The sequence below is a fragment of the Manis javanica genome, chromosome 8 (genome assembly GCF_040802235.1).
Source record: "Manis javanica isolate MJ-LG chromosome 8, MJ_LKY, whole genome shotgun sequence".
Classification (NCBI taxonomy): domain Eukaryota; kingdom Metazoa; phylum Chordata; class Mammalia; order Pholidota; family Manidae; genus Manis; species Manis javanica.
In genome coordinates, this window is record NC_133163.1 from 104,899,546 (window position 1) to 104,913,343 (window position 13,798).

The window sequence follows — 13,798 nt, forward strand, 5'->3', positions numbered from 1 at the left end:
GATAATAAATGTTTACAGTTTTAACCTGCCAAGTTTTGGGGTAAGTTCTTATGCAGCAATAGATAATACAGTGTTTATTACTTTGAAAAAAGTTTGCTCAATACAGCTTCTATCAATAAAATAAAATATTTTTCAAATGTGTAAATCCACTCAACTGGTAAAATTTTATAGCATTTTTCAAGTGGCTTTTGATACAAGGCACTTGCAAAGCCATATGCCAATACTTGATTTGCAGTAAGTTCAGAATGCTAATCACCCTTCTATTTTGTTTTTCAGATTTGTCACTTTGAGTTTCTCTCTGATAGTTGATCGTATTTTTTTTGGTCAAGTAAGTAAAAATGTGTTTATCTAACAGCTATTTTTAATTTAACCATTTATTACACTAAAACCCTGACTTTTAAATCCCTGAATATTTAGGAATATATGCAAGTAATTTCTTTTAAATGTTATGGGGTACATTTAAAAAAACTACCGGCATATGCTTTTCATTCAATATGTTGTGCTTCCTATGTAATAAAATTGTGTGTCCAACAGAGTCTGTTTTAAGGCATCTTTGTCAGGTTTGTAATAAAGGTTAAATTTTTTAATGATTTTATTTAACCTCAAATTTATCATTCAGAATTCAAATTCACCAGAATACTCTATTCTTTTAAGCATTTGGTTTCACTTTAATCTCATACTATTGGTGATGGCCTTTGGTTATTTTTAAGTTCCCGGATTTTAAGTCACTTTATGGGCTCTGAAGTCAGACTGACACAGTTTGAGGCCTGGTGCCCTCATTATTAGGTATGTGACCTTAGGCAAGTAATGTCCTTCCTTGCCAGTTTCTTCATCTAAAAATACCTCTCTCATAAGGCTGAAAGATTGAGGTAATACATAAAATACTTACAATAGTGCTTGGCACAACTAACTACTGTTAGCTGCTATTATTGGTGTTTTTATCTGCTGTGTGCCATAATTCAAATTTTAACATTTTGAAGATTTATCTTAATAAATGTGTTATATTTTAAGATACTAGAGTAAAACTGTTAATATGGGTAACACACTCAAAAATAAGTATTGAGAACTTTATCTCTAATTATATGAAACTTACATTGTCAAAATATGAACATTTATTCTTACTTTCTTGAATACCAGAAATCTGGAGTTTTACAATAACAAAGAATACATTAATACTTAGAATATTAAAAAATATTATTTCATAGTCATTAATCAAAATTATTCATATAAACTATTAGCTGGTTTTTGGGCTCCAATCCTGATTTAACGTCAAGATTCTGCCAAATATTCATACTTAGCACTAACACATTTCTATTTCTCTTTCCTTCAACTATGCCAGTGGACTCTGGTTCAATATAACTTTCTGAAATTTAACGTGCTGCAGAATTTGGGAACATTTTATGGTTCTCATCCATGGCATTGGTACTTCAGTCAAGGATTTCCAGTTGTCTTGGGGACTCACTTACCCTTCTTTATTCATGGCTGCTTTCTCGCCCCAAAGAAATACTGGATACTTTTGGTAACTGTACTGTGGACATTGCTAGTTTATAGGTAAGATTTTATATGTTCAAATAATTAACCTTTTTAAATATTACCAAGAAATTCAGTTAACTAGATTCTTGAAGATGTATTAACTCTTAAGGTTTGTAGTAGGGATTATGTAGAAGACAGAAAAGGTAGTAATGATACTAGTGTTCAGATAAAATGTATAATTCTGATACATATAGTTAGCTTAACACGGATTACATTTAATTTTTAAAAGTTGAACAAATTTCATTTGCTTTTAAAAGATAGAAACTACCTACATTTTAAGTATTAAAGAAACAAAAATATTTTTAAATGAATATGAACACATCTCTATTCCAAAGTTGAATAATTTGACTTAACTTGGATTTCTAATAGAAATCTCTTTTTTAGCATGTAATTAATTGTACTTTAGAATTTCACACTGACATCAAATGTTAGGATTACTTTTAACACATCGCCATCACCTTATAACTAAAAAAATAATGAGGCTGATTCCTGAGCATAATATTCAGTCTCAGTACTTAGAAAAACAGATCATGGTAATTTGATATAAATTATATAAATTTAAATACATTAATTTCTTAAACTATCATGTAATATGAGAAAATATTTTCTTTTAATATATTTTTTTCTGTTATAGCATGTTGAGCCACAAAGAATTCAGGTTTATCTATCCAGTTTTACCATTTTGTATGGTGTTTTGTGGTAAGTAGTTTTGTTTAATACAGAAAAAAATTTTACAGAAATAATGAAGACAATACATGCTCCTTCGATTCTAAAATATTATTTAATTTCAACTAGGCTAAATGAGAACTGTTTCTTGATTACAAATTAATTACCACAGAATTACTTTTTGCACCCTAAATATCCTTTTTCCCATGTCTTAAAACATGAATCAAGAACAGAAGGATAAAATATCTCAAGTACCTTTTTGTGATTATGTTTCTGGCTATTGGAAATCTGTCACTAAAATGGAACAGAATATGTCTATTTTGGAATAGCTAATGTAGGTTTATGGTTAAACTACAAAGTTTATTCCACAAATGAAAAACATTATTTTAGCTGTTGAAACTAGTTTTTAATGTTTTACGTACCTCTACCCCTTTAAGATTCACTGTAGTGCATATGCAGTTTTTAGTTACTCACACCTCTGATTGGGGCATTTTCTCCATTTTCTACTAGGTCTTTGCAATAATTTTTTTACATGTAACTTCTAAAATATCTTTCATAAACTCAGTTCTGGAAAATACTAATTTTTACACTGGCTGGTTTGGAAAAATAAAGTTATTAATAAATTTAATTCAGAGTAAGTGACTGTTGGCTTCCTTCAAATATTAATCACTAAAAAAAAATCACTGGGCTGCAGAGGGAAGAAATGAGTAACTGGGGCTGGAGGCTGGGAAAAACTAAGGAAATAAATTTTTACTTTAAAAAAAACCCTCCAACCCACTGACTTAAGCAGCTTTGATGGATCAAGTATGCATCACCTCCTACAAATTTCAGATATCTATGTCCTCTGTTGAGTTTAGATACAACATACACATTTATATACTTGATATATCTGAAGTACTGAAACCAAAGTTAATTTGTATCTTTATAATCATTACATATACAAATGCAGGTATATAAATAAATATACAGGCATTTAATAGCTATGTGACAAGTCTTTAATAGTGGGCCCATTTACCAGAGCCAATCTGTTCATGAATCACTATTGAAATTAAAAAAAAAAAAAAGGTTTTATAACCACTTGAGTTGGGGATTAGTTATACTTAAAGTTTAGTTTCTGTGAACATTACCAGACCACCAGAGGACAAATACATATGTATGTTGTTTCATTTGGTCAATTTAGGAACTTGATTTGGTTCCATTTTTATAATGTGGGCTTTTCCAGCATTTACCCCCATGCCCTGTCTTTATAAAGTATTTTAGAGAAAGACTAAGTGTGGGAATCCTCACTCCCAGTCCAAAATATTAAATCTTTAAGTGGCAGGATTCTGATAACCCTGTGTTACCAGTCCCAAAGAATGAGATAAACTGCCAGTGAGGGTTGAAGACATCCCCTTCAAATGAACAACAATCAGCTTTTCCTCTCTCCTGTGTCCACTCAAGAAGGATCTCTAAAGGACTGAGACCTAGCAAAACCCGATACTCTCAGGATGTGGTTTTTACCTCTGAACACATATACCTAAGGATCTTGGGTGGGCCAAAAGATTCTGATTCCTAACTTCTACTTCCACTGAATGAGAATTCTTTAAGGCCAACATATTCCAATAGGATCAATTAGTGAACTCTAGTAGACAGTCTTCAGATGTTTAGGAACTATGTCAGACAACAGTTCTCTTTGGAGTTCTTGGTGTTTTTAAATGGCCAGTTTGAATCTTCTTTAACTATCTCAGGTTTGCTTTACTATATTCTTGTGCGGCCTATTTTAACCTGATTTTTGTCTGGTTATAATCAGCACAAGTAACAGGTTCAACTAAAGTGTCAACATTCAGTAATTACTTAGCATTACTTCAGCAATAGCACCTGTTTATACATGACAGATGTATTATTGACATTTGCTGTATAGCAAGTCACCTTAAAATTTTGTGGCTTAAAACTCCGTTTATTGTTATTTACAAGCCAGTAATTTAGCTGGGCAGTTCTTGTCCCCACTGAGCTCACTTATGCAAATGGGATGAGCTGCAGTTGGGGCCAGCTACTCCATTGACTTCTTATGACCTCTCTTATGTTTGGGTTCAGCTAGCTGACTGTAGACCAAACTATCTCAAGTCTTCTAGTGCTCTCATTCTCCAGCAAGCTAACTGGGTTGTTGGTCACTTGGTGTAGCCATGGTTCCAAGGGAGGGGGCAGAAATGCACAAGGCCCTTTAAGGCCCAAGCATGGAACTGGCACACTGTCACTTCCACCACATTCTTTTGGTCAAACCAAGTCACAAAGCCAGGCCAGAGTGAAGAGATGAGAAATAAACTTAAGGCTCATGGAGGGATTGAACACAGAGGAATCATTACAGCCATTTTTTCAATCTACACTAAGTAGTCTTGTCTAATCTGAATTTCCCTGTCCTATCCGAAATAGGACCTAACTCTAGAGAACATACTTCTGTAACTGGCTCTGATCCTTAGTAAACTGTATGACCTTGTGCCTCAGTTTCCTTATCTATAAAAGAAAGGTACCATTGCTGAAGTAATGCTAAGTAATTACTGAATGTTGACACCTTAGCTGAACCTGTCACTTGTGCTGATTGTTTCCAGGACCTGCTACTCATTCTGGGTTGGGTATCTGCCTAACCTTTTTTTTTTTTAACCACAGTGTCCAATGCAGTTTTTCCATATGCTAATCTTTTTATTAAATGTGCACATGAACATTGTTTCAAAAGTCATTCCGTAAGGAGATTGTTTTAAACAACCATTCCTCTGCCCTCCCTCCCATGTACCTCCTCAGAGGATCCTTACACTCTCAGATGGTTCTTTTGATACTTATCTCCCTCTCCAAATAAAATGCTAATAATGCCTTTAAAGATCTTTGTTTTTGGCATTATCTATTGACTTCTCACTATGGAAGATGAAAATACAGCTTTTTAGTTAGCAAAGTAGCAACATGAAATTCTTCCTGATACCACCCTCTGTGCATGTGCATTACTCTCCTTATAGTTTCTACGAGTTCAAAGTCTCTTCTCCCCAGGTCCATTCTCCTGTATATCCCATTCCAGAACTGAACCACCCTTTATTTTTCTTATGTAAAACTGAATTTAAGTTGACCGTAGCCTTCTCAAGAAGTACTTAAAAATGAAAGTATTTAATAACTCAGAAATAGCAGTAGTTAGTAGAACTTGGTAATTTTTCTTTCTTGGGTTTTTAGATTTTTAAAAAATAGTTCTTGCCAAAACCTGGAGACATCTTTGCCACCCTTCAGTGTTTGATGGGATCACTAACGTACAGTCCCTGGACTTCCTCTCATTACCATGAACCTTATACATTGGTAAGAAGGAACTCACCAGTCACTGCTAAATAACACAGACTGCAACACTAAATATCCAAAATTTTAAGAGATTGTGTATATCAAGATAAGTAATATACACTGATTGGGAGATATAGCTGAGAAAAGGAGCTAACTCATGAGGACCTTCTTAAATACTCAGGTTTTTAGATTTTTATCCTGGAGAGTAGTCAGCTGGGACATAGTAAATGCAAGACACTTTTTAACAGTTGTCTGATGATTCTATAAGAACTCAGTGCATTTATTGTAAAAATACTCTTGGTACCAAAAAAAGAAAAATACCCAGTGTTATCCTCTAATTAACTAGCCCAGTTTCTCAGAGAGAATTATCATTTTCTTATAAATTCTTCCAGAAATCTTCTCTATACTCTTTTAAGTATCTTTTTGTAGGCTCAGATAACAGGAGCAAATTAAATGTTCTGGATATTATTTAGCCTTGAGTAAGCAAGTACTACTACAGCAGTCCCCCCATTCTGTATGGTTTCAGTTATCCCCCTAGCCCCGTCAACTCTAGTCCAGAACCCATGGTCCTCCTCCTAACCACTGGTAGTAGCCTAACATTGTTGTAGTGCCTGTCATTCACCTCACTTCATCATGTAGGCAACTTATCATTTCACATCATCACAAGAGTCAGTACAGTAAAATAAGATACTTTGAGACCATTCACAATAACTTCTATTACAGTACATGTTGTAATTGTCCTGCTGTTGGTATCTTACTGTGCCTAATTTATAAATCAAACTTCATCATAGGTGTGTATGGACAGGAAAACAGTACATATAGGGTTCAGTACTACCTGCAGATTCAGGCATCTATTGGAGCTTTTAGGACTGCTGTAAGTGAAGTCCTCTTTGGTAGATTCTTCTTTCTTGGGTTTTTCCCTTGGTGAGGGAGTGCATATTCTGACAGGTAGTCACCAGGATTCATACTAAGTCCTTGTTCTTGTGGAAACTCCATGAGGCTGAAAGTTATCTGTAAGTGGTTTATAGGACAGAAAGCTTGTGTTCCCAAAATCTACAGTAACTGGGAAGTGGGGGGAGTGGGGTGTCTTGTATTTCAAATCAGGTAATACTCAACATTACATGGTGGTGACCATCCCTTTCTGAAGCTAGCTCATTGTAGGGTGGGTTCTTTCAGTGAGAACTACATCTCCAAGTTATCTGTATGTACAATTAAGTAGACTTACTGGATGGTAACTACTAGGATCTTAATTACTCCCTTTAAACACTTAAGAAACCATACTGTATGAAAACCATGGATTCTAGGCCTCAGGCTAGCACTGTAGCTGTGATGTACTTCCAAGTCTCCCTTTGACAACTCACTTCTGAAATCTCTTTGGAAACTTAAATGTCAGATGATTTGAAAACCTTATCTTCAACTTGAGATTTTTCAAATGTTCCTTCTCTCCCCAGCATTTTCTTTATATTTATTGTTCCAAATATGGAGATAGTTCTCACTGAAAGGACCCATCCTAAAATGAGCTAGCTTCAAAAAGTGAAAATCGACACAAAGTAATATAAGCATTACCTAACTTTACTCTCCAGTGCTGAGGAAACTGGAAATACAAGCATTTTCTTCTAGCATTCTTACCCAGAATGCTATTTTTACAACATTCACCACCATGTATCCCAATTTTCTGTCACCCAAACCAATGTATCCCTAATGCCAACTTTCAATGAACATCTTGTGAATGACCTAATTGTTAGTGAGTGAACCACTTTACAAATGCTTATATTTACTGAATACTCCTGAGAGAAGTTATCTTCCAGGGCCTTGCCAGAAAGGCTTTAATGTAGATTTTTGTAATCTTGAGTCCACTAGGTAGATTTCATTTTTACCTCCTACACAAGGAAACACTTCACTTTTAGGTTGTATTTGCTGGTCTGTTATGTCTGTGACTGGATTACTATAGATGACAGAACTTTTGTTGTTTCAGGTATAAGAAAGTGAACTCTAATAGGTTCCTCATTTTACCACTTCAAACATACATTTAGACTTAAGTTTTAAATGTAGGCTGTTTTCTTGATCTACCTACATTTATTATCATAACACTTTTCAGAATGTTCTTTGGTTGTTCTGAGCTATTTTAAGTAGTACTAAGTGAGACAGATCTGTGATATTCCAACTACTAAATGGAATGAACTGTAGGAAATACTATCTAAAATATTCAGAGGAACAAAATTGAGCATCCTTAAGATTTCAGTGCTTTTTAGTGACTCAGCTAAGATAGCTGGCAGCAGTCAGTTGACAGCTGACAGGTAATGGTCATGAAGAGAGAGCCTTAGCCCTAGTGGGAATTAAAGCTAGAATTTCAGGCAGGCCACACAGTGGATCCTGGATACCCAAATTCCAAAAGATATTTGGCTCTGTGGAGACAGTTTATGTGGAATATGAACAAAATATCAAGGAATTTACTAATTAGCTCCTTTTCCGGTAAAAAAGCCTGTTCTTTTATGGTATTTTCAAACATCCTAATGTGTTCATTATCAGTAAGTATTCCAGGGGAGCAGGACTATAGGAAGGGGCAGGAACTTACCCATTTCATTTACACTTCTGTTTGTTCTACTTGGCGTTTTGCCACATGCAAGAATTTTACAAATTAAAAAAGAGAAAGTTTACCATCTCCAAATTGCCCAACACTATAGTGAAAGAAAGAAGACAATAGCGCCTTTTCTTGTAGGAAGAGATCTGGGCCACCACTCACATATTAACCACTGAAAATCTCCTAGGAGCCCAGTAGTGCATTTTTCTAAAAGGATACTGCTATACTTCCTCCAGAATTACTGAAACTTGTATGTACACAATCCATTGCTAGTGCCTGGGAGATCAGACAAATGGAATAAAATTCCTATTTATTTGGCAACTACCGTGTGCCAGGATAGTAGGCACTGAACATTTTTTTTCTAGTACTTGAAAAAGGTTCTGGTATCCCATTTGCAGATGGGGAAACTAATGCTCAGCAAAGTAAAGCAAATTGTGTCAGAGTTAGAACTTAAATGTGGGTCTGTTGGACTCCCTAGCCATAATCTTTCCACTATACCTCAATTCCTTTTTTCTAGAAAAAGGTCAAAGATGTGGATGACAATGGTAGTGAATGGTCAGAGAAGTTATAAAGATGACCTACTTCTTGCTTCTTGTCAACATTACAGCTTGTGCTACTTCCCTGAAAGATGACAAATGTATTTGCAGTGAACATTGGCTTATCCATTAAGAAAACAAGATTGCCAGTATTATGACTCAATGTGTCTATTTTCATATAGGGTACTCACTACACCACATGAAAACTTGGAAGAAACCAGCTCTAAGTTTCCTGTTTTTTTCAAATATGCTCCTCGCCCTCTACACTGGTTTAGTTCATCAACGAGGCACTCTTGATGTCATGGCTTATATTCAAGAACTCTGTTACAAAAATCCCAATAAATCTTCAGCTTCAGTATTTGTAATGATGCCTTGCCATTCTACTCCTCATTATAGGTAATAAAAGTTGTTCTACCATATACTGTTATTAAGAAAATGAAACTAAAAATTCCTTCCAATTTCCTGAACTTACATTAATTGATCATTAATCAGATGATTGTGAGGAATTTAAAACTCCTATTCATATATATTCACTGATGAATTTTAAAAACCATTTGAACTGTCAATGAAAATTATATACCATTTTTAGGTAATTTTTAAAGATTTAAACAATTTACATTTAAATGTTTTAAGAATACCATATTCTTTAATATTTCTATATATTTTATACTAAATATACATAATACTATTATTTCATACTTAAATGATCTGATTTAAATGGAGTATAAAATGTTCTATAGTTTGTTGGTATTCTTAAAAGAAATTCAGTTATTATTAATCTACTAAAATTTTTATGATACATTTTCTGTTTATACAATTTTGAATTAACCTCAGAACTCTGGATTCTAGTCCAGATTTACTACCGGACTGTCGGTCTTAAACCAGTCTGAGTATCAGTTGTCTTGCCTGTAAAAATTAGGGAATTCATTCAGATGATATTCTGATGCTTGAATTAAAGAGTTTCTGGGGAATGTAATGCTAGAACTGCCTTTACTATGCAGGGTATTTAAAAAGACATCCAGTTGACCCTATGCCTGTATTTTAGAAGGTTGTATTAGTTATCAGTTGCCCACTGAACAATACAAGGGCAAAGCAAAGAGCTTTCCTTGTGAAAACTCTGTACCTATTTAATTTAATCTGGCCTTAAATAATCTGAAGTTAATGTGCATGTTCAGTCAACTTATCAAAGTTGGTATCATTTTAAGGTAACACTTTGAAATACTCTACTTCACTGAATCATTAATGCCAATCGGTAGTACACCATTTGGGAAATTAGAATTGCTTAGCAAAAGCCTCAGGTTAGATATAAGACCCCAAATTCAACCTGAGGTTCTCTGACTATATAAAAAAAGACTAGAGCTGAGAGAGGAACATTTACTTTCCCTGAATGCTCACATTAGTGATAACACTGCAAAGAACAGGAATTCTAGAGGTACCAAAGATGCCTTCCATATATAATTGGTATAGTGGATGTCTTAGGCTTTGTATAGTTCACCAAATTTCCATCTGACGTTTTTTCAAAATGCACAAATGGAACGAAACAAAGTGTGGTGCCTACTTTGGAATATAAAGTTGGAAGCTTTTTCTCAACTGCTTCTGCTTTCCTGTTGAAGCAAGACCTTCATCTCCAAAATTACACATCAAAGTATTAGGTCTTAGATAAACTTAACTGTATTCATTTCACAGGAACCACACATTTATTTTTCCTGAGGCAATTACAAACATGGCTTTTTGCATGGCATGGCCCAAGTAACTGGCTTAAGTTGTCACAATTTGTCAACCATCTTTTTTACATACACTGTAGTCTATGCTACAATAAAACCGTTACTTATTTGGATATCACCAGTAGGTATATGTTGCTCTCTCTTACCAAGTCTTATATAAATATGTAACAACAAAAACAAAAAAAAAACAGGAAAAACTTATCATTTAAGGATGCAATTCATCCCTTTTAGAGCACAAAGGGAAGAGAGGAAGAATCTTTTCTGCTTCATGACCAGTTTTCTACCTTGCAAATAAGCCTACGGGGAATTACTCTTATGAACAAGTAACCTACCTGGTCCCAAAGGCCCCTTACCTTCCTGGAAAAGGATCATTACAGTCCCCCAAGCTGCTGGCCTACTATCCTACCTTGAAATGGAGTTTCATGCTTTAGTTTAGACTTGTAGGTCACGCTGCTGTGCAAATACATGGTGTGACAATCACATTCTCCATCTTTGTGAAAACTGCACTGAAGGCTTTGCTTCCTCACCTTAATTAGAACCTGATCTGTCATTTTGTTACATGAACATGATATAGCTTAAGAATAATTTGAAAACTTTCAGTTTTTTTTTAACTTCTTGTAACTATAATGGTAACTTTCTTTTTACAGCCATGTTCACTACCCACTTCCAATGAGATTTCTCCAGTGCCCCCCAGACCTGACTGGAAAAAGACAGTATCTTGATGAAGCCGATATATTTTATCTAAGTCCCTCAAACTGGCTGTATAAAGAATTTCGAAATGAGTCAACATTGCCTTCTCACTTGATCATCTTTAGCGTTTTGGAGGCGGTAAGGAAACAAGGGGAAACTCAGTATTTTTATTACACTTTAGGTTTAGCAAACACTCAGGTAAAGAGACAACGTAATGTTTTTATCTCTTTCAACCTGTGCATTTTGTAACTGGTCTTTTCCATAGTCAAAATCAGCCCCAGTTAACTATCAAGGTGTATTTGTTACTTATCATGAGTTATTCTTTTATTAAGAAAAAAGGTACAGAAGCACAAACCAGAATAGATCATTCTAAAATTTTGAAACAGTACTCAGCAAAATGTAGCCTTTATTTACTTAAACATTTTTTTGCTTCTAGGAAATAAGTGCTTTCCTAATTTCAAACAACTATGAGAGAACAGCTGTGTTCTTCCACACTCATTTGCCAGAAGGACGAACTGGGAGTCACATACATGTCTATGAACGGAAGTTAAAAGGGAAACTTGACAGAAGGTGAAAAATCTTGAGCTGTGTTTAAATCTTTCTCAGAGAAACAGATACTGCTCGGTAGAAATATTCAGATGCTGCTTAAATACACGAGTCAACACTGGGTAAGATTCATGGAACTAGCAAAAAACCACTATGAATTGCTTTACCAAATATCATTACTAAGGAAATGCATGCGAAATATCACAAAGTATAAAATCATGTATTAACAAAATGCCAGATTTTAAATAAAGACCTTTAGTTTTCCTTATGGTGTAGGTTTTATTGTTTCTTCCACAATATTCAGATGTGCAAGAAATTTCACAAGAGAACAAGTCAGCAAGCTCATAAGAAGACAGCAAATTCTTCACAAGTCAACGGGCTCTTGAACCCACAAAAAGACAAGAAGCAAATACAAGATTATAAAATGTTAGAGATGAAATTTCATCACAAAGTACTTTATTCAAGCTCTACTGCAAATTTAACACAAATATCAGTGTTAATTACACTTTGTCATGTATGATTTGAGCTCGTTTTAAGCTCACACTGAAAGGAAGCCTCATCTCATGCACAAAATCTGTTGCATGCCTGGCTTCCTTAATAATAAAACTAGAGTTGATCACCTCCAGCGCCAAAAAAATTCAGCAAAACTAAACTACAGGAAACTGCAGGTTAGTAAGCTTTTGCCTGATGCTTCTAATTAATAATATAAAGTCATCAAACTAATACTTAGAAATGATAAAAAGATATCCTAATAATTTCATCTTAGTTTCAATACAAACATTATAGAAGCATCCATATTTCTGTTATAGTTTTCTAACTTAAATGAATTGTGGTCAGTATTTTGGATCAAAAGGTAATTGCCCCAATTCTATTTCGAGATTTGCCATGTGTCTTCCATTAGTGCGACCATATTTATGCCATTTACCTTCCCTTTTATAAGGTTGTGGCTGAGGGTGCTTCTGCTCTTGTTTTCGATGCCTGGAGTTTTCAATATTTACCATACGTTGCTTTTTATCTGGTCGACTGAAAGCAGTAAACACATTTTTCATCTATGTTAGGTTAAATTTATTTAAACAAGAAACAATTTTAATGTTTTTCTCCATTAATCTATTATTTGAACACACTGAGAAAAGATGTTAAATCAATCTGAAACATAATCCTAGCACACCATACCAAAAAGATTCAGTGAGTATTATACTTTTAGCTTACAGAAGGAAAAACAGACCAACATAACTGTACTGGCAAAAAAGGGAGACACTTAAGATAAACAGAAATGTGGCAATAAAATAATGAGATGTGTTTCCATTATTTTTCTTTTCCTGTAAAAATCAGTCTCTCCCCATTGGCTTCTTTTCTCAGCAGGAATATGTACACATCTCTTAGAAACAAAGCACAGCCTCTTTTTTTTCCTCTTACAGCTAAGGTTCCTAAGGACTGCTTTCCTCAGTTTCTATAATCAGCCTTCTGCCACTACTTCACTGAAACAGTCTATACTGCGATCCAAAGTCACCAAATTTCCCAACCAAAATATCTGGTCTTTTTTCTTTTTTTAAAGCATTTGACACACTTACACATACTCCTTACTTGAGATGATCTTTGGATTCAAGATGTCACTCTTGGCTTGTCATTCTCAGTCTTCTTTCCCTACAGCCCCTTAAATGTTGGTATTCCCTAGGAGTCTGAGAAATACCTTCAGCCTAGACACACACACACATCTGGTGAAAGAGTCATATAACTAATGACCAGTAATTCTCTCCACTTGGATATCAATAGGTACCACCAAACACGATCCTCATTGACAATTCCGAAACCTTCTGGTATTCCTTATCTTAGTGTTACCACTATCCACCTAGTAACCCAACCCAAAAATGTGGAAGTTACTGTTACTTTCTACTTTTTTTTCACAAGAGATACCACCAATTTTACTTACTATGTATTGTTCAAATCTGTCTCCTTTGTACTTCTACTATTATCCTGGTTCAGATACTCATCAGCTCATGTGTGTATTGTTTCAAAGACCAACTTCTAGCTTCACCTTGTCCAACCAATCTTCCAGGCTGCTCCCAGTGATCCAAAATGTGACAAAGCAATACCTTTAGCAAAAAATGGGGTTCTCCATGATCTGTATCCTTCTTCACCACATACTCCAGCACTACCTGGTGTCCTTAAAAGTACCATGTCTTCAGAACTCCAAATCTGTGCAAATGTCCTACCCTACCTGCAAGGCAAAT

At 34.8% G+C, this 13,798-nt stretch overlaps 1 protein-coding gene across 4 annotated transcripts in view; it reads right to left on the reverse strand.

Annotated features, from left to right (window-relative positions):
* CCPG1 (cell cycle progression 1) overlaps positions 1-13,798 on the reverse strand; it is a 105,553-nt gene that overhangs the window by 54,303 nt on the left and 37,452 nt on the right. For 2 of the 4 annotated variants that reach the window (XM_037020982.2, XM_037020981.2), the window contains one exon: positions 11,397-12,590. In XM_037020982.2, coding sequence (XP_036876877.2) covers positions 12,401-12,590 — 190 coding nt within the window. In that variant the 3' untranslated portion in view covers positions 11,397-12,400. Of the gene's footprint in view, positions 1-11,396; positions 12,591-13,798 lie in introns of those variants that run through there. The other 2 variants (XM_037020983.2, XM_037020980.2) reach the window with 2 other exon arrangements.